General features: G+C 47.9%; 1 protein-coding gene across 1 annotated transcript in view; it reads left to right on the top strand.

Annotated features, from left to right (window-relative positions):
* Window positions 1–27,270, top strand: part of LOC149456890 (importin subunit alpha-5-like) — a 117,679-nt gene that overhangs the window by 56,583 nt on the left and 33,826 nt on the right. Inside the window, 2 exon segments of the mRNA XM_089684317.1 lie at window positions 9,591–9,698; window positions 16,507–16,606. Of these exon segments, the coding sequence (XP_089540443.1) occupies window positions 9,591–9,698; window positions 16,507–16,606 (208 nt within the window).

The raw sequence follows: 27,270 nt of genomic DNA, 5'->3' as shown, positions 1-27,270 counted from the left end.
CAATTGCACATCAAACAGGCTACAATTGCAGCTTCTGTGGCTGTAAAAGGATAGGCGGGTTTAGTTCACGTTACCAAAATTAACCCCTTCCCACCCGCAGGACACCATATGTTGTCCTGGACCTTCAGAGGTTTATACCAGGATGGTGCCTTCAGCTACAGACATCCCGGAATAGTTTTTTTTAGGTCTGGCGATTCCTGTAATAGGCATCCTAGTGGCTAATCACCCTCTCCAGGCTCTCGCGTCCCGACGGGGAGATGGCCACTGAAGCCAGCGGTTCCCAAGGTTTATAATAGAGCTCATTGGGGACCTTCTCATCTCTAATGTTGTAAAAACCAGACACAAGTCCAGTTGCAAGAAAAAGTATGTGAACCCCTTGGGATTCCGTGGAGTTTTGCATGAATTGGGCATAAAATGTGCTCTGAACGTCATCTAAGTCACAACAATAGAAGAACACAGTCTGCTGAACATAATACTACACAAACATTAGATGTTGCCATGGTTTAATTGCACATAACATGTAAACATTCACAGTGCAGGGAGGAAAAAGTATGTGAACCTTTGGACTTAATAACTGGTTGACCCTCCTTTGGCAGCAATAACCTCAACCAAACGTTTCCTGTAGTTGCAGATCAGACCTGCACAACGATCTGGAGTCATTTTGGACCACTCCTCTTCACAAAACTGTTTCAGTGTAGCAATATTCTTGGGATGTCTGGTGTGAATCTCTCTCTTAAGGTCATGCCACAGCATTTCAATGGGGTTGAGGTCAGGACTCTGACTGGGCCACTCCAGAAGGCGTATTCTGTGCTGTTGCAGCCATTGTTTTGTTGAATGACTTGTATGCTTTGGGTCATTGTCCTGTTGCATCACCCATCCTCTGCGGAGCTTCAGTTGGCGGACAGATGGTCGTACGTTTTCCTGCAAAATGTCTTGATAAACTCTGGAATTCATTTTCCCATCAATGACAACAATCCGTCCAGCCCTGAGGCAGCAAAGCAGCCCCAAACCATGATGCTCCCTCCGCCATGTTTCACAGTGGGGATGAGGTTTTGATGTTGGTGTGCTGGGCCTTTTTTTCTCCACACATAGTGTTGTGTGTTCTTCCCAAACAACTCAATCTTGGTTTCATCTGTCCACAGTATATTTTGCCAGTAGTGCTGTGGAACATCCAGGTGCTCTTTTGCAAACTTCAAACGTGCTGCAATCTTCTTTTTGGACAGCAATGGCTTCCTCCGTGGTGTCCTCCCATGTACTCCATTCTTGTTTCATGTTTTCCTTATTGTAGATGTGTCAACAAAAATGTTAGCATGTGCCAGAGATTTCTGTAGGTCTTTAGCTGACACTCTGGGATTCTTCTTTACCTCATGCAGCATTCTGCGCTGTGCTCTTGCAGTCATTTTTACAGGACGACCACGCCTAGGGAGAGTAGCAACAGTGCTAAACTTTCTCCATTTGTAGACAGTCTGTCTTACCGTGGACACATGAACATCAAGGCTTTTGGAGACACTTTTGTAACCCTTTCCAGCTTCATGCAAGTCAACAATTCTTGATGGTAGGTCTTCTGAGAGCTCTTTTCTGCGAGGCATGGTTCACATCAGACAGTGCTTCTTGAAACCAGTAAACCCAAAACAGGTGTCAGCAACACATCTAATATCATCACACTGATTGGAGTCAAGGTTGGCTCACTCCTGGCTCCAATTAGCTCTGGGAGAAGTCATTAAGCTAGGGCCTCACATACTTTTTCCTCCCTGCACTGTGAATGTTTACATGTTATGTGCAATTAAACCATGGCAACATCTAATGTTTGTGTAGTATTATGTTCAGCAGACTGTGTTCTATTGTTGTGACTTAGATGACGTTCAGAGCACATTTTATGCCCAATTCATGCAAAACTCCACGTAATCCCAAGGGGTTCACATACTTTTTCTTGCAACTGTATGTTGTCACTTCTGGGTTATGTCTTCTCTTTACTGGCCAATGTTTCTGATCTGATGCTGTTGGGGGCAGAGGAGACATCTGTGGGTCTAATAGACCCCAGATGTCTCTGTAAAGAGGACCTGTCACTGCTGCCGATTGTTGCAAGAGACGTTTACGTTCTCTGTAACAGCAATAAATGTGATTTATAAATACATATATATATAAAATCAGTGTGAAAATAAAAAAATCAAACAAGATACATTGAATAAACAATTATATATTTTTTTTTGAGGCACCCCCACCCTACCATACTTGCACGCAGAGGTGAACCCAGCAGGTTGGTCCCGCACACATACGTAAACGATGATCACACCACACACACAATGTATCACAATGAACATCAAAGTGAGAATTCTAGCACCAGACCCCCTGTGTAATTCTAAACTGGTAACCTCTGAAGGCTTTTGAATTGCTGCCTGTAGAAATTTTTAGGTATCATAGTTTGAGGCCGTTACATGGGCATACGTAATTTTAAAGAGTGACATGTTACAGTGTCTTAAAGTATTCACACCCCTTGAAATGTTCCCCATGTTGTCATGTTACAACCTAAACCGTCAATGTGTTCTATCGGTATTGGATGGGATAGGCCGACACAAAGTGGCACATAATTGTGAAGTGGAAGGAATATGAGAAATGGTTTTCAACATTTGTGACCAATAAATCTGTGAAAAGTGTGGCGGCATTTGTATTCAGCCCCCCGGAGTCAATACTTTGTAGGACCCCCTTTGGCTGCCATTCCAGCTGCAAGTCTTTTTGGGGATGTCTCTTTGCACATCTAGAGAGGGACATTTCTGCCCATTCTTCTTTGCAGAATCGCTCAAGCTGTCAGATTGGATGGAGAGCGTCTGGGAACAGCAATTTTCAGGTCTGGCCACAGATTCTCCATTGGATTTGGGTCTGGACTGTGACTGGGCCATTCTAACACATGAAGATGCTTTGATTGGAACCATTCCATTGTAGGTTTGGCTGGATGTTTCGGGTCGTTGTCCTGCTGGAAGGGGAACCTCCACCTCGGTCTCAAGTCTTTTGCAGACTCTAACAGGTTTTCCTCTAAGATTGCCCTGTGTTTGGCTCCATCCATCTTCCCATCAACTCTGACCAGCTTCCCTGTCCCTGCTGAAGAAAAGCATCCCCACCACATGATGCTGCCACCACCATGTTTCACGGTGGGGATGGTGTGTTCAGGCTGATGTGCAGTGTTAGTTTTCCCCCACACATAGTGTTTTGCTTTTAATCCAGAAAATTCCATTTTGGTCTCCTCTGACCAGAGCCCCTTCTTCCACATGTTTGCTGTGTCCCCCACATGGCTTCTCACAAACTGCAAACAGGACTTCTTATGGCTTTCCTCCAACAATGGCTTCCTTCTTGTCACTCTTCCATAAAGGCCAGATTTGTGGAGTGCACGACTAATAGTTGTCCTGAGGACAGATTCTCCCCCCTGAGCTGTGATCTCTGCAGCTCCTCCAGAGTTCCCATGGGCCTCTTGGCTGCTTCTCTGATGAATGCTCTCCTTGCCCGGCTGGTCAGTTTAGGTGGACGGCCATGTCTTGGTAGGTTGGCAGTTGTGCCGTACTCCTTCTATTTTCGGATGATGGATTGAACACAGAGCTCCGTGAGATGGTCAAAGATCGAGATATTATTTTATAATCTAACCCTGCTTTACACCTAACAACTTTATCCCTGACCTGTCTGGTGTGTTCCTTGGCCTTCATGATGCTGTTTGTTCACTAATGTTCTCTAACAAACCTCTGAGGGCTTCACAGAGCAGCTGGATTTATACTGAGATCACATGACACACGGGGACGAATGGGGTATGAATACTTTTTCAAGGCACTGTAGGTATCTGTTTACTTAGCATAACATCATCTTTTATATTTTACCAAAAAATGGTTATTCTGTTGGGTTTGTGTGCACTGACATTCAATAAAGTATATTTTTCTTTTCAAATATCATGTGACATAAAAAACACCCATCTTTTTATTCTCTATGGCACAGGTGTCAAACTGGCAGCCCTCCACCTGTTGTAGATATGAGGCATTGTAAAGCTGACCGTTACAAGCGTGATTCCCACACAGAGGCATGATGGGAGTCGTAGTTCCGCAACTACAGGAGAGCCGTCAGTTTGACACCCCTGCTCTAGGGACTCCGATTAAAAAAATATATATAATGTTTGGGGGTTTCTAAGTAATTTTCTAGCAAAATGTCGATTTCTCTATGGAAGAGAAATGTAAGAGTTGACCTGGGTGGGAAATAGTTATATCATTAACCACTTCCAGTCCGGACGCTTTCCCCCCCTTCCAGTCCGGACGCTTTCCCCCCCTTCCAGTCCGGACGCTTTCCCCCCCTTCCAGTCCGGACACTTTCCCCCCCTTCCAGTCCGGACACTTTCCCCCCCTTCCAGTCCGGACACTTTCACCCCCTTCCAGTCCGGACACTTTCACCCCCTTCCAGTCCGGACACTTTCACCCCCTTCCAGTCCGGACACTTTCACCCCCTTCCAGTCCGGACGCTTTCACCCCCTTCCAGGCCGGACACTTTCACCCCCTTCCAGTCCAGGCACTTTCACCCCCTTCCAGTCCGGACACTTTCCCCCCCTTCCAGTCCGGACGCTTTCCCCCCCTTCCAGTCCGGACGCTTTCCCCCCCTTCCAGTCCGGACGCTTTCCCCCCCTTCCAGTCCGGACGCTTTCCCCCCCTTCCAGTCCGGACACTTTCCCCCCCTTCCAGTCCGGACACTTTCCCCCCCTTCCAGTCCGGGCGCTTTCCCCCCCTTCCAGTCCGGGCGCTTTCCCCCCCTTCCAGTCCGGGCGCTTTCCCCCCCTTCCAGTCCGGGCGCTTTCCCCCCCTTCCAGTCCGAGCGCTTTCCCCCCCTTCCAGTCCGGGCGCTTTCCCCCCCTTCCAGTCCGGGCGCTTTCCCCCCCTTCCAGTCCGGGCGCTTTCCCCCCCTTCCAGTCCGGGCGCTTTCCCCCCCTTCCAGTCCGGGCGCTTTCCCCCCCTTCCAGTCCGGACGTTTTCCCCCCCTTCCAGTCCGGACGTTTTCCCCCCCTTCCAGTCCGGGCGCTTCCACCCCCTGTGATTGGTCTCAGCTTGTCACATGGTACAAGGCTGTTGTGAATAGCACTGTACCATGTGATCTCTGTGATCATTCACATATTTCACATGTAGTAAGCAATGATGTCAGAAGTGACATCTTGCTTACTACTCTGCATGTGATCACTGATTGACCATTCAGTGATCACATGATCGGGACCTCACACAGAGGTCCCGTACGACGATCAGTGTTCCACTGTGTCCAGAGGATACAGCGGCACTGGATCACAGTGCTGCATGCTCCCAGGAAGCACGCACAGTCCAAAATGGTGGGTGCCGTTTATGAATGGCAACCCGCCCCTTGACTGCCACCGTCTGGCCATTAGTATACAGCGGCCGGACGGCAAGTGGTTAAACCCACGTCATTGAAAACAATGTTATTATATGCTGTTCATACTCGGTTACTATGGGATTTGTTTTTTTGTGTTCTGCTAAAAACCTGGTTGATCCTGCTGTTCTCTTTTACCCCTTTCTGTCCATGTTCCCAATGCAGTTGGGGATTTTGCAGAGCAGTGTTGGCAGCTAGTGCACATGCTCTTTTTTCAGTGTAATTTTTTCCCTGAGCTTTCCCTCCCTATCATATCTGAACAGCCCATGTGACTACATGTGGGCGTTTACACAGTGGAAAATAACAACCCACTTTCCTCCCTTCTTCTCCTCCTCCTCCATGCCCACTGACCAGCTAAACACAATGGAGGGGGTGGGTTATTACATCTTGATTGATGGAGGCTTCACCTCCCTGTTATTCTAAGACAGAGGCTGGAGGGGCCTAACGTAGTCTGCCCACACCATGGTATTGCCAATAAAGGTTTGGTATCAAATATATATTTGTATGTCAATTTAAAACCGTTTATTGATGATTTATTTTTACTCTCTAATCCCAGAGGCTGTTTTTTTTTTTTTGTTTGTTTTTATTGTGAGCATGTGACCAGCAGCAGAGGACTAGAAGCTGTTCCTGCCACTGTTTCCCTGCAGACAGACTGGGAAAGAGCTGGGTCGAAATGCAGAAACAAGCCCTTACAAACTAGGCAGAGCAAAGCTTAGTTCGACTAGAAGATTGGCCTTTATTGGACTTGTTTGTTTTATCTCACAGCACTCTAAAGCCTGGTACACACGATAAGAATATCGAACGTTTGCTTTCGGGGGAATATTCTGATTGTTAGCACACAGCTGTTGAGAGCCAATCACGACAGGTCATGCGACTAATATCTGCATTTTCAATATGAGAACAGCATGCCAAAAACCCAAAAAAAACAGGATGACCATTCGCCCGATATTCTCATTGTGTGTACAAGACTTGAACCCTTTCGCTGCCAGGTCTGTACGTCATATGGACCTGATATCAGGGGGGGTTTACACACAATCTGGTGGCTGCAGTCCCTGGGATTGTGTTTAACCACTTGCTGTCTGGCTGCTGTATATAAACGGCTGGACAATGGCAGTCCAGGGGCGGGTTGCCGTTCATAAACGGTGCCCGCATTTTCAAGCTGTGCTCGCTCCCTGGGAGCGCGCAGCACCGCGATCTGGTACCCGCTGTGTCCTCTGGACACAGTGGAACATCGATCGTCGTACGGGACCTCTGTATGAGGTCCCGATCATGTGATCACTGATTGGCCAATCAGTGATTACATGCAGAGTAGTAAGCAAGATGTCACTTCTGATATTGTTTACTACGTGTGAAATCTATAAATGATCACAGAGATCACATGGTACAGGGCTATGCACAACAGCCTTGTACCATATAACAATCTGTGACCAATCACAGCTCACACAGCACTTCTCAATGGCTGCAAGAATGCAGCTAGAGCGAAGGAGAAATGATTGCTTTTACAGCCTTTATGGGTGTAAAAGCAATCGGTGTAAAAAAAAAAAAAATCTTCATCCCTCACAAGTTGTACAGTGTCACCATGGTGACACTGTACTGCTAGGGTGAAAGTATGTTTTAACAAAAACAAAATATAAAAAATATAAAAAAATTAAATAAAAATGTAAAAAGTTTTTAAAAAATAATTTTTGGTTATAAACTAATTTGGGTTTTTTTTTTTTTTTTTTAACTAAAGATAACGGAATAAATTTTGGCCAAGATTTATGATGAAATATTATTTATTTGCTGTCCCATACTATCTGTCAGTGTGCAATGTACTGGATGGATGACAGGAGGGAGAGCCCACAGAAGACAACACAGCTCACCTCCTCCGGGCTCTTTCCTCTCTGCCACTTCTCTCCCTGCTCCAGGCTGTCCCCTGGTCCTGGCTCATCAGCTGCTGGAGGGAGAGATGCACAACCGTCGCTCTGCAACTGGCCTCCCCCATGCCCCACCACATCGATCTTCCTGCTGTTTGCCGCTGCTCAAAAGGTCCCTTCTTCCAGGGGGGACGATGCCGCCCCCTAAAAATTGCCGCCCTAGGCAAACGCCTTGTTTGCCTCACGGTAGATACACCCCTGAATACAAGAGGGTTAGGAGGGCCCTGCTCCTTGGAACTTACAATCGAAGAATATACACACATATGTACATAAACACATGCATCGGACGTGCCTACATGTGAAAACGTTGATTGCAATACATGCCGCACACACCGGACTGAGCAATAATTCTAGCACAAGACCGCCTATGTAAGGCTTAACTTATGACCTATAGGGGGCTTTCGAAGCGTCCCCTATAGAAACTATAGGGTACTGAAGTTTGTCACCATTTCACAGGCGCACAAAAATGTAAGGTTTGATTTGGTATCTAGTTACTCGGTGCAACCTCGTCTTTTATATTTTGCCAAAAAATGTGGGTGATTTATTACGTTTGTTTGCCTTAAAATTCACTTGTGCATTTTTTTACTGAAATTTGGCGTTTCTTAGACCTTTGGTAATATCATGTGACCCTAAAAATTGGGACTAACGCTATTTTATTCTCTAGGGTGTTTGCGCTCAGACAGTATATAATATCTTGGGGCGTTTTTTTGTAATCTTCAGGCCTAAAATGATTTTGTAAATGTATGCAATAACTGCTCTGGCTGCAAATGGGTTAAAGCTGACCTGTAGTTTGAAGGCTGCGCGCAAAAAAAAAAACTGCGATTGAAGAACTAAGGACTAGTTACCAGCGTTGCCTGTGGCCCCCTACAGCTGATCTTTCCCTATAGAAAGATCAGTGGCTAAATGGTTAGCACTCCCACCTGGCAGCACTAGGGTCGTTGGTTCGAGTCCCAGCCACGGCACCTCCTGCCTGGAGTTTGCATGTTCTCCCTGTGCCTGCGTGGGTTTCCTCCGGGTACACGGGTTTCCTTCCACACTCCAAAGACATGCTGGTAGGTGAATTGGCTCCTGTCTATATTGGCCCTAGTATGTGTATGTATGAATGTGAGTTAGGGACCTTAGATTGTACGTTCCTCGGGGGCGGGGACTGATGTGAATGTACAATATATATGTAAAGTGCTGCGGAAATTGACAGCGCTATATAAGTACCTGAAATAAATAAAATAAAAATATAGGTAAGTAGTAAATAGAATCAGTGAGCGCTTAATGATGTAGCAGCTGTAGCACATAAAAGGCAACCAAAATAAAACCTCATAAGATACATATGTAAGAAAAGTGCAGCGCTGAAAGGTATATACTCCAGTCTGGTAATAAAATATAAAATAATATAGTAATAAAATTGGTGACAGTTCGTGGTAGGTGATTGGTACAGGAGTTGATAGTGACTTCATGTTCCAGTGGCGAGGTGATAAATAGTAAAAATACGCACTCACCAGATGCGTATCTTTCAATACGTATATAATCAATAAAACCAGAGGTCCCCTTCATGGGATGGGATGGATGAGCTGGGCCGTCTTAACGGACTCTCCTCCTTCTGGGTAATGGGCAGCTGAACGGTCATCTCCCTTGGCGTATATGTATATACCTTTTAGAGCTGCACTTTTCTTACATACGATCTTTCCCTATGATTGCCTTTACCATGCCTTTGTTCTGCACTTTCTCTGTGTGGAGGCAGCCATCTTGGTAGAAGGAGGGCTCTGCTTTGCTATGTTAGAGCTGCCCTCTTTGATGACTGGTGGGATAGTGGTGAAGAAGCAGTGGGAAAGGTGCAGATCTACAGAATGGATGAAGCAGGGAGATCCTTGCACTGCAGCTCCTCAGGTACAGCTTCCTCTCCAGCAATGAGAACATTGAGCAGCATAGAAGTCACATCACCAGATCTCGAGTAAAACTGGTAAGATTAGCAGCTGGAGGCAGCAGTTCCTTAGTTGTCACCCTGCAGGTATACAGCTTTGAGGCTACAGAACAGCAGTGCCTAGGCACAGGAAGTGCATTGCTAATGTTTAGGAAGAATTCAAGACAAAAGATGAATCTTTCAGTGTACTTCTTTAAATATTGCTAAATGTTTCTGATAAGATATCCCATCTTCACTTTTTGAGTTCAGCTCCACTTTAAATCTTTCATAATTGGGAAAAAAATTGTTTTTTTTTCTGTGAAAGTAGTCGGAGTGCCGCTGTGTTGCCACCAATCACTCATCTACTGTTTTTTCTCTTCCAGCTGTTCAAGCGAAGGAATGTCGCAAACGCAGAAGAGGCCCCTGAAGATGAAGGGATGGCCGACGGAAACCTTCACGAATCACAGATCAATAACATGGAGATGGCTTCGGTAAGCACAGCGCTGTCCTTGGCGCTCCAGCAGCAGATTGGGGTGGTTTGGCAGGGGAGGGGGCTACAGAACACATATTGTGCCTCCTATAAAGAGAACCTGTTCTCTTGCTTGCTATGGGCAGACTGTAATGGTTGTGCGCATTAGGCACATGGAACCCCCCCCCCCCCCTCCCTCCTCCTGCAGTCTATGTAAGTCCTTGCTTTAACTTTTGAAGAGACTGTTATTTCAATTTAGGGACAGCAGACACCAGCACACAGGCATTGGTCAGAGCTGTAAACAGCTAATCGGAGTTCTGCAGGATGTTTGCTAGATCCTACTGATCTTAAACTCTACAGATGAACACTTCCCTCTGACCTATTGTAAAACAATGACAAAATCCTTCTGTTCTGTCACACATGGGCAATTAAAGCACAAGGAACACATAACACACCATAAAATGTCTACTCTGAAAACAGCCAGACGAGGCGCAACCTCTCCAAGACCTCTGCCCAATACACAACTTCACAAAATCCACACACAATTCATAATATTCAACAGGACCAAGACACATTAATATTAAGTGTGTATTTGAATGGGGAATATCATACTGAACAAATCAAGGTCATACTTGACTAAGCTAGCACATACGAAAGAGGAGATGACAGTCTCCTACCCTCCTGGGTGACAGACCCATCCAAAATACTCTGTGTTTGGTGTCCCTGGACACGAAATGTAATGCTGAACAATAATCTACCAGTTTCCAGAATGCAACCTGTACATAGTGGAAGATGTTAACCGCTTACTTACCGTGCTATAGCAGAAATACTGCTTCAGGGCGGCACGGGTGCGCAAAATCACGTGTATATATACATGAGTTCGCATTTCCGGGTAGGGGGCGCGTGTCCTACCTGCGCCGCCATTCTCACCCGCGGCTGTCAATCACCGAGTCCCAAACGGTGATTACTTGCTGCTGCTTAGTGATTGCTGAGGATCTTCCGACAGGGAGAACTGTTTTTGTAAACAAAACAGTTCTCCTGTGGGCTCCTGCACACTGTTTTGGATGGCAAGTGAAACAGCACACAGTTAACCCTTTGATCGCCCCAGTTGTTAACCCCTCTGTGCCAAGTGTCTTTAGTACAGTGTCAGTGCTTTTTTTTTTTTTTTTAGCACTTATCACTGTATTAGTGTCACTGGGGATGTCGTTGACACCAAGTTAGTCCCCCCCAGTGTCAGAATGCCCGCCTCAGTCCCGCTAGATCGCCGCCATTACTAGTAAATTTTGGAAAAAAAAAAAATCCCAGTATTTATGCCGCCATTTGTAAACTCTGTACTTTTTATGTAAACCAATTAATTGGGATTTTTTTTTTTTTAAGGAAAGACATGGAGTAGAATACATTTTGGCATAAATTTATGGCGAAATTTGATTTTTTTAAAAAAAATTTTAATGGACATGTTTAATAGCAAAAAGTAAAAAATATTGGGTTTTTTTCCTCAAAATTATCGATCTTTTTTTTTTTTTATTTTTTTTATTTTTTTATAGCGCAAAAAAAAATAAAACCGCACAGGCAATCAAATAACACCAAAAGAAAGCTCCATTTGTTTTTTTAAATTTTTTTTACTGAATATGTTTAATAGCAAAAAGTCAAAAATATAGCTTTTTCTCAAAATTGTTGGTCTTTGTCCGGAGGAACACTGATCGCTGTACGGGACCTCTGTGTGAGATCCCGATCATGTGATCACTGGTTGGCCAATCAGTGATCACAGGAACAGTAGTAAACAAGATGTCACTTCCTCCCATCATTGCTAACTATTTGTGAAATCTGTGAATGATCACAGATGTCACATGGTACAGGGCTATTCACAACAGCCTTGTACCATGTGACAAGCTGTGACCAATCAGAGCTCACACAGTATTTCTCAATGGCTGCAAGAATGCAGACAGAGAGAAAGAGAAATGATTGCTTTTACATCCTTTATGGGTGTAAAAGCAATCAGTGTAAAAAAAGAAGAAAAAAATCTTCATCACCCCCCACAAGTAGTACAGTGTCACTATTTTTAAAAAAAAAAAAAAAAAAAAAAAAAATTTGTTGTACTTTTTCATTTATATAGCAAAAAAATAAAAATCCCAGCGGTGAATAAATACCACCAAAATAAGTTTCTGTGTCAAAAAAATGCTAAAAAATTCATATGGGTACAGTGTTGCATGACCGCGCAATTGTCATTCAAAGTGTGATAGCACTGAAAGCTTAAAATTGGCCTGGACGGGAAGGGGGTGAAAGTGTCCAGACTTGAAGTGGTTCAATCGGGTAAATTGGGGGTGTCAGACTCCATTTCACCGCGGGCTATATCAGCATTATGGATGCCCTCACAGGGCCTGTTGTATCTGTAAGACTAGATGTCCCAAGCACCCCCCCTTCCCTTTGCTGAACGCTGTGACCAGGGGAGGCAGAGATGAGGGGGTCCTGCACTGAAAGGTGCAGGATTTGGCACAGGAGTTCTATTCTCCTCTCTGCTGCTGATTGCTGAGACAAGGTGGGGTCGGAGAAAAAAGGGGGTACTTGCAGGAGAGGTGCAAGGGCCACATGAAATGGCCTGAAGGGCCGGATTCAGCCCACAGACCTTGTGTTTGACACCTGTGCTTTAAATAGTTTTTTTGGGGCCAGACTAATTGGCTGAGGTGGAGAGGTGGTCGAATGAGGTCACATACACCTCATACAGCACCTCCAGCAAGTGCGCCTGGTAATGCAGTAAATGGCTCATTTGGGCCAACTTGGCCTGGTAATGCAGTAAATGGCTCATTAGGGCCAGCTTGGCCTGGTAATGCAGTAAATGGCTTATTTGGGCCCGCTCGGCCTGGTGATGCAGTAAATGGCTCTTGCGGGCCAGCATGGCCTGGTAATGCAGTAAATGGCTCATTTGGGCCCGCTCGGCCTGGTGATGCAGGAAATGGCTCATTTGGGCCCGCTCGGCCTGGTGATGCAGTAAATGGCTCATTTGGGCCAGCTTGGCCTGGTGATGCAGGAAATGGCTCATTTGGGCCAGCTTGGCCTGGTGATGCAGGAAATGGCTCATTTGGGCCAGCTTGCCCTGGTAATGCAGGAAATGGCTCATTTGGGCCAGCTTGGCCTGGTAATGCAGGAAATGGCTCATTTGGGCCAGCTTGGCCTGGTAATGCAGGAAATGGCTCATTTGGGCCAGCTTGGCCTGGTAATGCAGGAAATGGCTCATTTGGGCCAGCTTGGCCTGGTAATGCAGGAAATGGCTCATTTGGGCCAGCTTGGCCTGGTAATGCAGGAAATGGCTCATTTGGGCCAGCTTGGCCTGGTAATGCAGGAAATGGCTCATTTGGGCCAGCTTGGCCTGGTAAGGCAGTAAATGGCTCATTTGGGCCAGCTTGGCCTGGTAAGGCAATAAATGGCTCATTTGGGCCAGCTTGGCCCAAACTGTTTAGAGGGACATTATCCACTTGTGTAACACTGTACATATAGATATGGACTCATATTGAGAAGGTTATAGCTGGATCATCCCTCCACTATTACCCAGGCTCTCCCATCTGACTGAAGTTCCAGCCCCTTTTGTTTCAGAAACCAGAAGCAATGAGAATTTTGTCACTTTCAGTTTTGATTTGTTGACAAGCCATTACCGACTTGTACAGCATCTGATCAAACCAGTCTCAGTTTGATGAGATGCTCTGGGGGCCTGAGGACAAACCTGGGGTCTAATAGACCCCAGATCTCTCCATAAAGAGGACCTGTCACAGTCAATGCTATCACAAGGGATTTTTTCAACAGCTGTGATAGCAATAAAGTTGATTTAAAAAAAAAAATAAATAAATAAAATATATATATATATATATATATATATATATATATATATATATATATATATTAAAAAAATACAGCATAGAAAAAATAAATACATTTAAATAAAGTAAATAAAAATGAAAAAAAATTAATTGTCCCCTATCCCCCCATGATAATGCGCAAATGCACACGTAGGTCTTGCACACACATGTAAACAGTGACTGCACCACGCATGTGTGGTATCACCGCGAACGTCAGAGCGAGAGCAGTAATTCTAGCACCAGACCTCCTGTATAGCTGACCTGTAAAGGCTTTTGAAGCATTGTCTATGGATAATTTAAAGTACAGTACATATTGATAACATTTCAGAGGTTAATACTTTGACCTAATGTAAGTGCAAACACCGGGGAAGTGAGAACAGCCAAAAAGAAAATGTTTACTTGACAGGCCTTGTAAAAATGTCATTGTTTCCTCTTAGATTGTCAGCTCTGTGGAGCCGGGCCCTCGGAATCCTCCTGTATTCATTTGTATTGTAAATGTACTGTCTGCCCTTATGTTGTAAGGCGCTGCGTAAACCGTTGGCGCTATATACAGTTAGGTCCATATATATTTGGACACGGGCACAATTTTAGTTTTTTCAGGTATTTACGAAAACCTATTCGGGCTCTAGTTATATAATGGATATGGGGTGAAAGTGCACACTCTCAGGTGTAATTTGAGGGTATGTACATCCAAATTGGGGGAAGGGTTTAAGAATTACAGCTCTTAAGAGTAGCCATCCCCCCTTTTTTAAGGGACCAAAAGTAATCGGACAATTAAATCAAAAGATGTTTCATGGCCAGGTGTGGGCTACTCCTTCGTTATTTCTTTATCAATTAAGCAGGTAAAAGGTCTGGAGTTGATTCTAAGTGCGGGATTTGCATTTGGAATCTATTGCTGTGAACCTCCATCATGCGTTCATAGGAGCCGTCCATACAAATGAAACCAATCCATCAGAGACATCGCAGCAATATTAGGAGTGGCCAAATCAACAGTCCGTTCTGAGGAAAGAAGAACGCACTGGGGAGCTCAGCAACATAAAAAGGCATGGACGTCCACAGAAGACAACAGTGGTGGATGATCGCAGGATCCTCTCTGTGGTAAAGAAAAACCCATTCACAACATCCAGACAAGTGAAGGACACTCTCCAGGAGGTGGGCGTATTATTGTCAGTCTACAATCAAGAGAAGACTTCACGAGAGCAAATACAGAGGGTCCACCACAAGGTGCAAACCATTCATAAGCCTGAAGAATAGAAAAGCCAGATTAGAATTTGCCAAAAAACATCTAAAAAAGCCGGACCAGTTCTGGAAAAGCATTCTTTGGACGGATGAAACGAAGATGAATCTGTACCAGAATGACGGGAAGAAAAAAGTGTGGAGAAGGCTTGGAACAGCTCATGATCCACAGCACACAATGTCATCTGTAAAACATGGTGGAGGCAGTGTGATGACATGGGCGGAGGCAGTGTGATGACATGGGCGGAGGCAGTGTGATGACATGGGCGGAGGCGGGGTGGTGGCATGGGCGGAGGCGGGGTGGTGGCATGGGCGGAGGCGGGGTGGTGGCATGGGCGGAGGCGGGGTGGTGGCATGGGCGGAGGCGGGGTGGTGGCATGGGCGGAGGCGGGGTGGTGGCATGGGCGGAGGCAGTGTGGTGGCATGGGCATGCATGGCTTCCAGTGGCACTGGGTCATTGGTGGTTATTGATGATGTGACAGAAGACAGAAGCATCCGGATGAATTCTGCAGTGTTTACAGATATACTGTCAGCCCAGATTCAGCCAAATGCAGCAAAGCTGATTGGACGGCACTTCACAGTACAGATGGACAATGACCCAAAACACACTGCAAAGGCAACCCAGGAGCTTCTGAAGGAAAATAAGTGGAATATTCTGCAATGGCCGAGTCAATCACCTGATCTCAACCCCATTGAGCATGCATTTCACTTGCTAAAGGCAAAACTAAAGGCAAAAAGTCCCACAAAGAACAACTGAAGACAGCTGCAGTTAGAGCCTGGCAAAGCATCAGAAAGGAGGAAACCCAGTCTTTGGTCATGTCCATGGGTTCCAGACTTCAGGCAAAGCATCAGAAAGGTGGAAACCTAGTCTTTATTAATGTCCATGGGTTCCAGACTTCAGGCAAAGCATCAGAAAGGAGTAAACCCAGTCGTTGGTCATGTCCATGGGTTCCAGACTTCAGGCAAAGCATCAGAAAGGAGGAAATGCAGTCGTTGGTCATGTCCATGGGTTCCAGACTTCAGGCAAAGCATCAGAAAGGAGGAAACCCAGTCGTTGGTCATGTCCATGGGTTCCAGACTTCAGGCAAAGCATCAGAAAGGAGGAAATGCAGTCGTTGGTCATGTCCATGGGTCCAAGACTTCAGGCAAAGCATCAGAAAGGAGGAAATGCAGTCTTTGGTCATGTCCATGGGTTCCAGACTTCAGGCAAAGCATCAGAAAGGAGGAAACCCAGTTGTTGGTCATGTCCATGGGTTCCAGACTTCAGGCGAAGCATCAGAAAGGAGGAAATGCAGTCGTTGGTCATGTCCATGGGTTCCAGACTTCAGGCAAAGCATCAGAAAGGAGGAAATGCAGTCGTTGGTCATGTCCATGGGTTCCAGACTTTAGGCAGTCATTGCCAGTAAAGGATTCTCAACAAAATATTACAAATTAAAATTTTATTTATGATTCTATTCATTTGTCCAATTACATTTGGTCTCTTGGAAAAGGGAGGGGGGGGGGTGGCTACTCTTAAGAGCTGTAATTCCTGAACCCTTCCTCCAGTTTGGATGTACATACCCTCTAATTACACCTGACAGTGAGCACTTTCAGCCAATATCCATTATCTAACTATAGCTTGAATATGTTTTGGTAATTACCTGAAAAAAACTAAAATTGTGTCTGTGTTCAAATATATATATATGTATGGACCTGCCTGTAAATCCTGTATAATAATAATTGCGATGTGTTGTGTGGTCTCTGCAGAGCGGGGTCATCACTGCTGACATGATAGAAATGATCTTCTCAAACAACCCAGAACACCAGCTAACCGCAACACAGAAGTTCCGAAAACTTCTATCGAAAGGTAACTGTGTGTGTGTACAGGACATGCGTCAGTCTGTGTGTGTGTGTGTACAGGACATGCATCCGTCTGTGTATGTACAGGACATGCGTCAGTCTGTGTGTGTGTACAGGACATGCGTCAGTCTGTGTGTGTGTACGGGACGTGCGTCGGTCTGTGTGTGTGTACAGGACATGCGTCGGTCTGTGTGTGTGTACGGGACGTGCGTCCGTCTCTGTGTGTGTGTACAGGACATGCGTCAGTCTGTGTGTGTGTACGGGACGTGCGTCGGTCTGTGTGTGTGTACGGGAAGTGCGTCGGTCTGTGTGTGTGTGTACGGGACGTGCGTCGGTCTGTGTGTGTGTACGGGACGTGCGTCGGTCTGTGTGTGTGTGTACGGGACGTGCGTCAGTCTGTGTGTGTGTACGGGACGTGCGTCGGTCTGTGTGTGTGTGTACGGGACGTGCGTCGGTCTGTGTGTGTGTACGGGACGTGCGTCGGTCTGTGTGTGTGTACGGGACGTGCGTCGGTCTGTGTGTGTGTACGGGACGTGCGTCGGTCTGTGTGTGTGTACGGGACGTGCGTCGGTCTGTGTGTGTGTGTGTGTACGGGACGTGCGTCGGTCTGTGTGTGTGTGTACGGGACGTGCGTCGGTCTGTCTGTGTGTACGGGAAGTGCGTCGGTCTGTGTGTGTGTGTACGGGACGTGCGTCGGTCTGTCTGTGTGTACGGGACGTGCGTCGGTCTGTCTGTGTGTACGGGACGTGCGTCGGTCTGTGTGTGTGTGTACGGGACGTGCGTCGGTCTGTCTGTGTGTACGGGAAGTGCGTCGGTCTGTGTGTGTGTGTACGGGACGTGCGTCGGTCTGTGTGTGTGTGTACGGGACGTGCGTCGGTCTGTGTGTGTGTACGGGACGTGCGTCGGTCTGTGTGTGTGTACGGGACGTACGTCGGTCTGTGTGTGTGTACGGGACGTGCGTCGGTCTGTGTGTGTGTGTACGGGACGTGCGTCGGTCTGTGTGTGTGTGTACGGGACGTGCGTCGGTCTGTGTGTGTGTACGGGACGTACGTCGGTCTGTGTGTGTACGGGAAATGCGTCGGTCTGTGTGTGTGTGTGTACGGGAAGTGCGTCGGTCTGTGTGTGTGTGTACGGGACGTGCGTCGGTCTGTGTGTGTGTGTACGGGACGTGCGTCGGTCTGTGTGTGTGTACGGGACGTGCGTCGGTCTGTGTGTGTGTACGGGACGTGCGTCGGTCTGTGTGTGTGTGTGTGTACGGGACGTGCGTTGGTCTGTGTGTGTGTACGGGACGTGCGTCGGTCTGTGTGTGTGTGTGCGTACGGGACGTGCGTCGGTCTGTGTGCGTGCGTACGGGACGTGCGTCGGTCTGTGTGTGTGTGTGTGTACGGGACGTGCGTCGGTCTGTGTGTGTGTACGGGACGTGCGTCGGTCTGTGTGTGTGTGTGCGTACGGGACGTGCGTCGGTCTGTGTGCGTGCGTACGGGACGTGCGTCGGTCTGTGTGTGTGTGTACGGGACGTGCGTCGGTCTATCTGTGTGTACGGGAAGTGCGTCGGTCTGTGTGTGTGTGTACGGGACGTGCGTCGGTCTGTCTGTGTGTACGGGAAGTGCGTCGGTCTGTGTGTGTGTGTACGGGACGTGCGTCGGTCTGTGTGTGTGTACGGGACGTGCGTCGGTCTGTGTGTGTGTGTACGGGACGTGCGTCGGTCTGTGTGTGTGTACGGGACGTACGTCGGTCTGTGTGTGTGTACGGGACGTGCGTCGGTCTGTGTGTGTGTACGGGACGTGCGTCGGTCTGTGTGTGTACGGGAAATGCGTCGGTCTGTGTGTGTGTGTGTACGGGAAGTGCGTCGGTCTGTGTGTGTGTACGGGACGTGCGTCGGTCTGTGTGTGTGTGTACGGGACGTGCGTCGGTCTGTGTGTGTGTACGGGACGTGCGTCGGTCTGTGTGCGTGCGTGCGTACGGGACGTGCGTCGGTCTGTGTGCGTGCGTACGGGACGTGCGTCGGTCTGTGTGTACGGGAAGTGCGTCGGTCTGTGTGTGTGTACGGGACGTGCGTCGGTCTGTGTGTGTACGGGAAGTGCGTCGGTCTGTGTGTGTGTACGGGGAAGTGCGTCGGTCTGTGTGTGTGTACGGGACGTGCGTCGGTCTGTGTGTGTGTGTAAGGGACGTGCGTCGGTCTGTGTGTGTGTACGGGACGTGCGTCGGTCTGTGTGTGTGTACGGGACGTGCGTCGGTCTGTGTGTGTGTGTGTGTACGGGACGTGCGTCGGTCTGTGTGTGTGTACGGGACGTGCGTCGGTCTGTGTGTGTACGGGACGTGCGTCGGTCTGTGTGTGTGTGTGTATGGGACGTGCGTCGGTCTGTGTGTGTGTGTGTATGGGACGTGCGTCGGTCTGTGTGTGTGTACGGGACGTGCGTCGGTCTGTGTGTGTGTACGGGACGTGCGTCGGTCTGTGTGTATGTTTGCCATAATGAGATGAGGTCACAATCGGATCGCAGGATTCGGAGATGGGCGTTAGAAGACAAGGGCACCCTTCCTGATGACACTTCCAGGTCAGGTGACACAACAGTTCAGCAGCCGGTCTATAACGATGTCTCAGATTGGTTGATTTATAAAGTATCAGAAGAGTCGTTTCCTTCCATTTTGCTGCATCCTGATCCTGGAGTTTTCCTTCTCACAAGTCGTGGGTATAATTTTATATTAGCCATTGATTATTGTGTCCGTGTGCGGAGGAGCGAAACATAAACCTGTGCAGCGCCAAGTGAACAAAATGATGAAAAGGGGGAAAAAAAGAAAACCAATAACATAAAGTGCAACAATGTATCAAATTTTCTGAAACTTCTTCCTTATTTAAATAAGTGTCCAAAAAACAGTTCCAACATCACAAATCCTCCACTAATACAAAATATCAAATGCCTCCTCCAGGTCTTGATCTCCTCCAACACACAGTATTAAGTGTTACTGAACCCACAACAGCAAAATCAGTCTGTAGATGCAGCAAAGCATGCTGGGTATACTCAGTGGAACCTAATCATCTGCATTGTGTAAAAAGGTTTGATCCTGACTTCTCTAATCCTCCCCTTCTATTGTCCCCAGTCCATCTGATGATAGTACAGAGCTTTAGGAGACACTGCACAAGCTCAGTTTGGTGTGTATGAATAGTTTTTTTTTAATTTTTTTTTATTTACTTTGGGATAGTGAATGTGATCAGCACAGGGACAATCAGCAATGTCCACACAGAGGATCAGGGGTTATGCAGCCTCATAGGACAGTTAAAAAAGAATGAACACTCCTACAAGCTTTAACCAGTGCTCAGCTGGACACTGATAGAAGTCACAAGACTGCTATATACAGCTGAGGAGACAAGGTAATTAGCAGTTTTATATTTACTAAAGTAATCGCAGTTCTGTGTACTGTGGGAGACCAGATATAGTGAATGCGGGGTCCGGGGAGAGCGGATATAGTGAGTGCGGGGTCCAGGGAGAGCGGATATAGTGAATGCGGGGTCCGGGGAGAGCGGATATAGTGAGTGCGGGGTCCAGGGAGAGCGGATATAGTGAGTGTGGGTTCCGGGGAGAGCGGATATAGTGAATGCGGGGTCCGGAGAGAGCGGATATAGTGAATGCGGGGTCCGGGGAGACCCGATATAGTGAATGCGGGGTCCGGGGAGACCCGATATAGTGAATGCGGGGTCCGGGGAGACCCGATATAGTGAATGCGGGGTCCGGGGAGACCCGATATAGTGAATGCGGGGTCCGGGGAGACCCGATATAGTGAATGCGGGGTCCGGGGAGACCCGATATAGTGAATGCGGGGTCCGGGGAGACCCGATATAGTGAATGCGGGGTCCGGGGAGAGCGGATATAGTGAATGCGGGGTCCGGGGAGAGCGGATATAGTGAATGCGGGGTCCGGGGAGAGCGGATATAGTGAATTCGGGGTACGGGGAGAGCGGATATAGTGAATGCAGGGTCTGGGGAGAGCGGATATAGTGAATGCGGGGTCCGGGGAGAGCGGATATAGGGAATGCGAGGCCCAGGGAGAGCGGATATAGTGAATGCGGGGTCCTGGGAGAGCGGATATAGTGAATGCGGGGTCCGGGGAGAGCGGATATAGTGAATGCGGGGTCCGGGGAGAGCGGATATAGTGAATGCGGGGTCCGGGGAGAGCGGATATAGTGAATGCAGGGTCCGGGGAGGGCGGATATAGTGAATGCGGGGTCCGGGGAGAGCGGATATAGTGAATGCGGGGTCCGGGGAGAGCGGATATAGTGAATGCGCGGTCCGGGGAGAGCGGATATAGTGAATGCGGGGTCCGGGGAGAGCGGATATAGTGAATGCGGGGTCCGGGGAGAGCGGATATAGTGAATGCGCGGTCCGGGGAGAGCGGATATAGTGAATGCGCGGTCCGGGGAGAGCGGATATAGTGAATGCGCGGTCTGGGGTTTAGTAACACTTTAATTGCTCTGTGTATGGATCTTCCAGCCAGCACCTTACAAATTGAACACTCATGAAAAGGAGATGCTATAATACACGTAGCAACTACAGCTCAGAACTCAAATCAAGTTCATCCGAGGCCGTCTCTTCATCGATCCCAGGTCATCTTCCTTCAGCAGTGTCCAAAGTCCGGTCTCAACTGTACTCATCAATGGAGTCAATGGATAGCAGCCATAGTGTAGTATATATTGTAATGTTGGATATATGGGGGCAGCAGAGTGGCCAAGTGGTTAGCAGTTCCTCCTGGTAGTACTCTGGTCGTTGGTTAGAAACCCTACCCCGGCACCACCTGCCTGGAGATTCAATGTTCTCCCTGTGCCTGTGTGGGTTTCCTCTGGATAATCCGGTTTCCTCCCACACTCCAAAGACATGCTGGGAGGTTAATTGGATCCTGTCTAAATCGTCCCTAGTATGTGTATGTATGAATGTGAGTTAGGGACCTTAGATTGTACGCCCCTTGAGGGTTAGGGACCTTAGATTGTACGCCCCTTGATGCCGGGGACTGATGTGAATGTACAATATCTGTGTGAAGCACTGCATAAATTGATAGCGCTATACAAGTACCTGAAATAAATAATTCTATGCAAATCATCTGGGTAAAAGTTATTAAAAACCAGTACAACTCACATAGAGAGCCGCTGCTGTCCTGGAGTCCTGCAGCAGCATGACTTCAACACAGAGCCTCCTCCCCAAGGCGTTTCGTCCAATCTGATGTTCTCAATGGAATCTTTTTTTTTTCTTTCTTTTTATAGTCTTGTCCATTTGGTGCTGCATATATTCGTTTTATGTTGTTTAGGGCTTTCTGTATAACGACTGAAATTTGAACCACAGCGCAGATTCATCTTTCAGATATGTGTGCAGGCGGCCATCTTGGTAGAGGCAGGGTTTTGCTGTTCCATTTAAGAGCTTACAGCATGGAGAAAAGCGAGCAGACCAGTAGTGAAATCTCCCTCCGAATCTGGAGAGAGAAATGTGCGTGTACAGCAGAGATGTACTACATTTGTTTTTCGTGCTTAGACATACAGTGGATATAAAAAGTCTTCACACCCTTGGTAAAATGTCAGGTTTCTGTGATGTAAAAAATTAGACAAAGATAAATCATTTCAGAACTTTTTCCACCTTTAATGTGACCTATAAACTGTACAACTCAGCTGAACAACAAACTGAAATCTTTTAGGTGGAGGAAGTAAAAATAAAAAAAACTAAAATAATCTGGTTGCATAAGTGTTCACACCCTTACACTAATCCTTTGTTGAAGCCCCTTTTGATGTGATTCCAGTACTCAGTGTTTTTGGGGAGGAGCCTATCAGTGTGGCACATCCTGACTCAGCAATATTTGCCCGCTCTTCCTTGCAAAAACACTCCAAATCTTTCAGATTGCGTGTCATCTCCTGCGCACAGCCCTCTTCAGATCACTCCACAGATCTTCCATCGGATTCAGGTCTGGACTCTGGCTGGGCCATTCCAACACTTCCATCTTCTTCTGGTGAAGCCATTCCTTTGTGGATTTGGATGGATGCTTTGGGTGGTTGTCATGCTGATGGATGAAGTTCCTCTTCATGTTCAGCTTTCTAGGAGAAGCCGGAAGGTTTTGTGCCGATATTGACTGGTATTTGGAACTGTTCATAATTCCCTCTACCTGGACTAAGGCCCCAGTTCCAGCTGAAGAAAAACAGCCCCAAAGCTGCCACCACCATGCTTCACAGTGGGTATGGTGTTCTTTTGGTGATGTGCAGTGTTAGTTTTGGCACCAAACATATCTTTTGAAATGATGGCCAAAAAGTCCAACTTTGGTCTCATCAGACCAGAACACATTTCCCCGCATGCTTTTGGGAGACTTCAGATGTGTTTCTGCCAAATTTAGCCGGGCTTGGATGTTTTTCTTCGTAATAAAAGTCTTCCGTCTGCCACTCTGCCCCATAGACCAGACATATGAAGAACACGGGAGATTGTTGTCACATGGACCACACAGCCAGGACTTGCCAGATATTCCTGCAGCTCCTTTTATGTTGCTGTAGGCCTCTTGGCCGCCTCCCAGACCAGTTTTCTTCTCGTCTTTTCATCCATTTTGGAGGAACGTCCAGTTCTTGGTGACGTCACTGTTGGTGAGGACACTGTTGGTGAGGACACTGTTGGTGAGGACACTGTTGGTGAGGTCACTGTTGGTGAGGTCACTGTTGGCGTGGTCACTGTTGGCGTGGTCACTGTTGGCGAGGACACTGTTGGCGAGGACACTGTTGGCGTGGACACTGTTGGCGTGGACACTGTTGGCGTGGTCACTGTTGGCGTGGTCACTGTTGGCGAGGACACTGTTGGCGAGGACACTGTTGGCGTGGACACTGTTGGCGTGGACACTGTTGGCGTGGTCACTGTTGGCGTGGTCACTGTTGGCGTGGTCACTGTTGGCGTGGTCACTGTTGGTGAGGACACTTTTTTAGGGAGGTCACTGTTGCGCCATATTTCCTCCACTTGATGATGACTGTCTTCACTGTGTTCCATGGTATATCTGATGCCTTGGAAATTCTTTTGTCCCCTTCTCCTGACTGATACCTTTTAACAATGAGATCCCTCTGATGCTTTGGAAGCTCTCTGCGGACCATGGCTTTAGCTGTAGGATGTGACTAAGAAAATGTCGGAAAAGACCGACTAGAACAGATGAATTTTATTTTGGGTTAATCAGAAGCACTTTAATTGATGGCGCGTGTGTACTGACTCCTGTTTACCATGAATGTGAATGCGATTTGCTTCATTCTGAACACAGCACCATCCCCAGTTATAAGAGGGTGTGCACACTTATGCAACCACATTATTTTAGTTTTTTATATTCCTTTCCCTCCTAAAAGATTTCAGTTTGTTTTTCCATTGAGTTGTACAGTTTATAGGTCACATTAAAGGTGGAAAAAGTTCTGAAATTATTTATTTGTATCATTGTTTTATATCACAGAAACCTGACGTTTTATTATACAGGATTTATAGAGCGCCAACAGTTTGCGCAGCGCTTTACAAAATGAAGACAGACATTATAGTTACAATACAACTTGGTACAAGAGGAAACCGAGGGCCCTGATCCTGGGAGCTTACAATCTAGGAGGAAACCGAGGGCCCTGATCCTGGGAGCTTACAATCTAGGAGGAAACCGAGGGCCCTGATCCTGGGAGCTTACAATCTAGGAGGAAACCGAGGGCCCTGATCCTGGGAGCTTACAATCTAGGAGGAAACCGAGGGCCCTGATCCTGGGAGCTTACAATCTAGGAGGAAACCGAGGGCCCTGATCCTGGGAGCTTACAATCTAGGAGGAAACCGAGGGCCCTGATCCTGGGAGCTTACAATCTAGGAGGAAGGGTTGAGGGATACAAAAGGAAATCGCTGTGGGGGGGGGGGGGGGGAGTGATCTGATGGAGGAAATAAATGGCAGTTTACTAGGTAGATGCAGGATAGGTTTCTTTAAAGAGAGAGGTATTCAGGGATCGTCTATAAGTGGATAGATTAGGAGACAGCCGGACAGGTTGGGGTAGGGAGTTCCATAAGATGGGAGAAGCTTGGTAGAAGTTCTGAAGGCGAGCATGGGAGGAGGTGAGATTTTAACAGGGGTGTGTAGACTTTTTTTTATATCCACTGTAAACTGCACTGGCCAGTATTGGCCTCAGGTTGTCCAGAGGGGGGGAAGGGAGGTCTATAAAAGTGAGGAGGTGGGGAGCCTGTTCCTAGGACCTGCAAATGACAGAATTTGGGCCTAGGTTGCTGACCCAATATTTGTCGCCATTTCTTCATAGCTCAGCCTGTCACCGACAAAGGAGAAAGGGAAGTGTTTGCTCCGTGACTACTTCTCCCTGTCTAGTGGAGGACAAAGTCCCAGCGTCACACAAGGAGGGGCACACACTGACTTACAAACACATTCCGGGTGATAAATTCTGACAACTGCTATCCTTCGGATTCTCTGAATTCAGAAGGTTGCTGAAGTGTGAGTCCTGCATGTATTACAGCTCCGGCGCTGCAAGGGGTCTGGTGGATGAGCTGTGATACTTGCCTTGTTCCTCGCTCTCGTAGGCTTTGGGTGCCCGCCTCTTGTCCCCGACACCGGGGTTGTGGGGAGGCCCTCATCGCCGACACTAACAATGCAGATTTGTTTTGGTCCGGCATTGTATATGACGACGTCAAAGTGCAGCCATTGGTCAGAGCGCCATAAAGAAGATGTTTCAAGGGAACGGTCACACAGATGGGGGGGCCTGCTGGAGTAAGTATTAGGGATGCACCAAACTTTGGCCAAAACGTTTCTGCCGAAAACACCCCTTTCGGCCTTCGGGCAAGAAAAAAAAAAAACCCTGCCCCTCGTTGCCGGCCGCAGCCGCCTTTGACGGGGCACTCTTCCTCCCACTGACACCAATGACTGGGAACTCTTCCTCTCACTGATACCAATGATGGGGCACTATTCCTCCCTCTGACACCAATGATGGGGCACTCTTCCTCTCACTGATACCAATGATGGGGCACTATTCCTCCCTCTGACACCAATGATGGGGCACTATTCCTCCCACTGACACCAATGATGGGGCACTATTCCTCCCTCTGACACCAATGATGGGGCACTCTTCCTCCCTCTGACACCAATGACTGGGCACTATTCCTGCCACTGACACCAATGATGGGGCACTATTCCTCTCACTGATACCAATGATGGGGCACTATTCCTCCCACTGATACTAATGATGGGGCACTATTCCTCCCACTGACACCAATGATGGGGCACTATTCCTCCCACTGACACCAATGATGGAGCACTATTCCTCACACTGATACCAATGATGGGGCACTATTCCTCCCACTGACACCAATGATGGGGCGCTATTCCTCCCACTGACACCAATGATGGGGCGCTATTCCTCCCACTGACACCAATGATGGGGCGCTATTCCTCCCACTGACACCAATGATGGGGCGCTATTCCTCCCACTGACACCAATGATGGGGCGCTATTCCTCCCACTGACACCAATGATGGGGCGCTATTCCTCCCACTGACACCAATGACGGGGCACTATTCCTCCCACTGACACCAATGACGGGGCACTATTCCTCCCACTGACACCAATGACGGGGCACTATTCCTCCCACTGACACCAATGACGGGGCACTATTCATCCCACTGACACCAATGACGGGGCACTCTTCCTCCCACTGACACCAATGACGGGGCACTCCTCCTCCCACTGACACCAATGACGGGGCACTATTCCTCCCACTGACACCAATGACGGGGCACTCCTCCTCCCACTGACACCAATGACGGGGCACTCCTCCTCCCACTGACACCAATGACGGGGCACTCTTCCTCCCTCTGACACCAATGATGGGGCACTATTCCTCCCACTGACATCAATGACGGGGCACTCTTCCTCCCTCTGACACCAATGATGGGGCACTAGATCTCCCGTTAATACCAATGATGGGGCACTATTCTTCCCACTGACACCAATGATGGGGCACTATTCCTCCCACTGACACCAATGATGGGGCACTATTCCTCCCACTGATACCAATGACGGGGCACTCTTCCTCCCTCTGACACCAATGATGGGGCACTATTCCTCCCACTGACATCAATGACGGGGCACTCTTCCTCCCTCTGACACCAATGATGGGGCACTATTCCTACTGACACCAATGATGGGGCACTCTTCCTCCCTCTGATACCAATGATGGGGCACTAGATCTCCCGTTAATACCAATGATGGAGCACTATTCTTCCCACTGACACCAATGATGGGGCACTATTCCTCCCACTGACACCAATGATGGGGCACTATTCCTCCCACTGATACCAATGACGGGGCACTCTTCCTCCCTCTGACACCAATGATGGAGCACTATTCCTCCCACTGACATCAATGACGGGGCACTCTTCCTCCCACTGACACCAATGATGGGACACTATTCCTCCCACTGACACCAATGATGGGGCACTATTCCTCCCACTGACACCAATGACGGGGCACTATTCCTCCCACTGACACCAATGATGGGGCACTATTCCTCCCACTGACACCAATGATGGGACACTATTCCTCCCACTGACACCAATGACGGGGCACTCTTCCTCCCTCTGACACCAATGATGGGGCACTATTCCTCCCTCTGACACCAATGATGGGGCATTAGATCTCCCGTTAATACCAA

Source organism: Staurois parvus, unplaced genomic scaffold (assembly GCF_062004578.1).
Source record: "Staurois parvus isolate SC_StPar_1 unplaced genomic scaffold, SC_StPar_1.0 ptg000345l, whole genome shotgun sequence".
NCBI classification, from domain to species: Eukaryota; Metazoa; Chordata; class Amphibia; order Anura; family Ranidae; genus Staurois; species Staurois parvus.
This window is presented reverse-complemented; position numbering and strand designations above follow the sequence as displayed.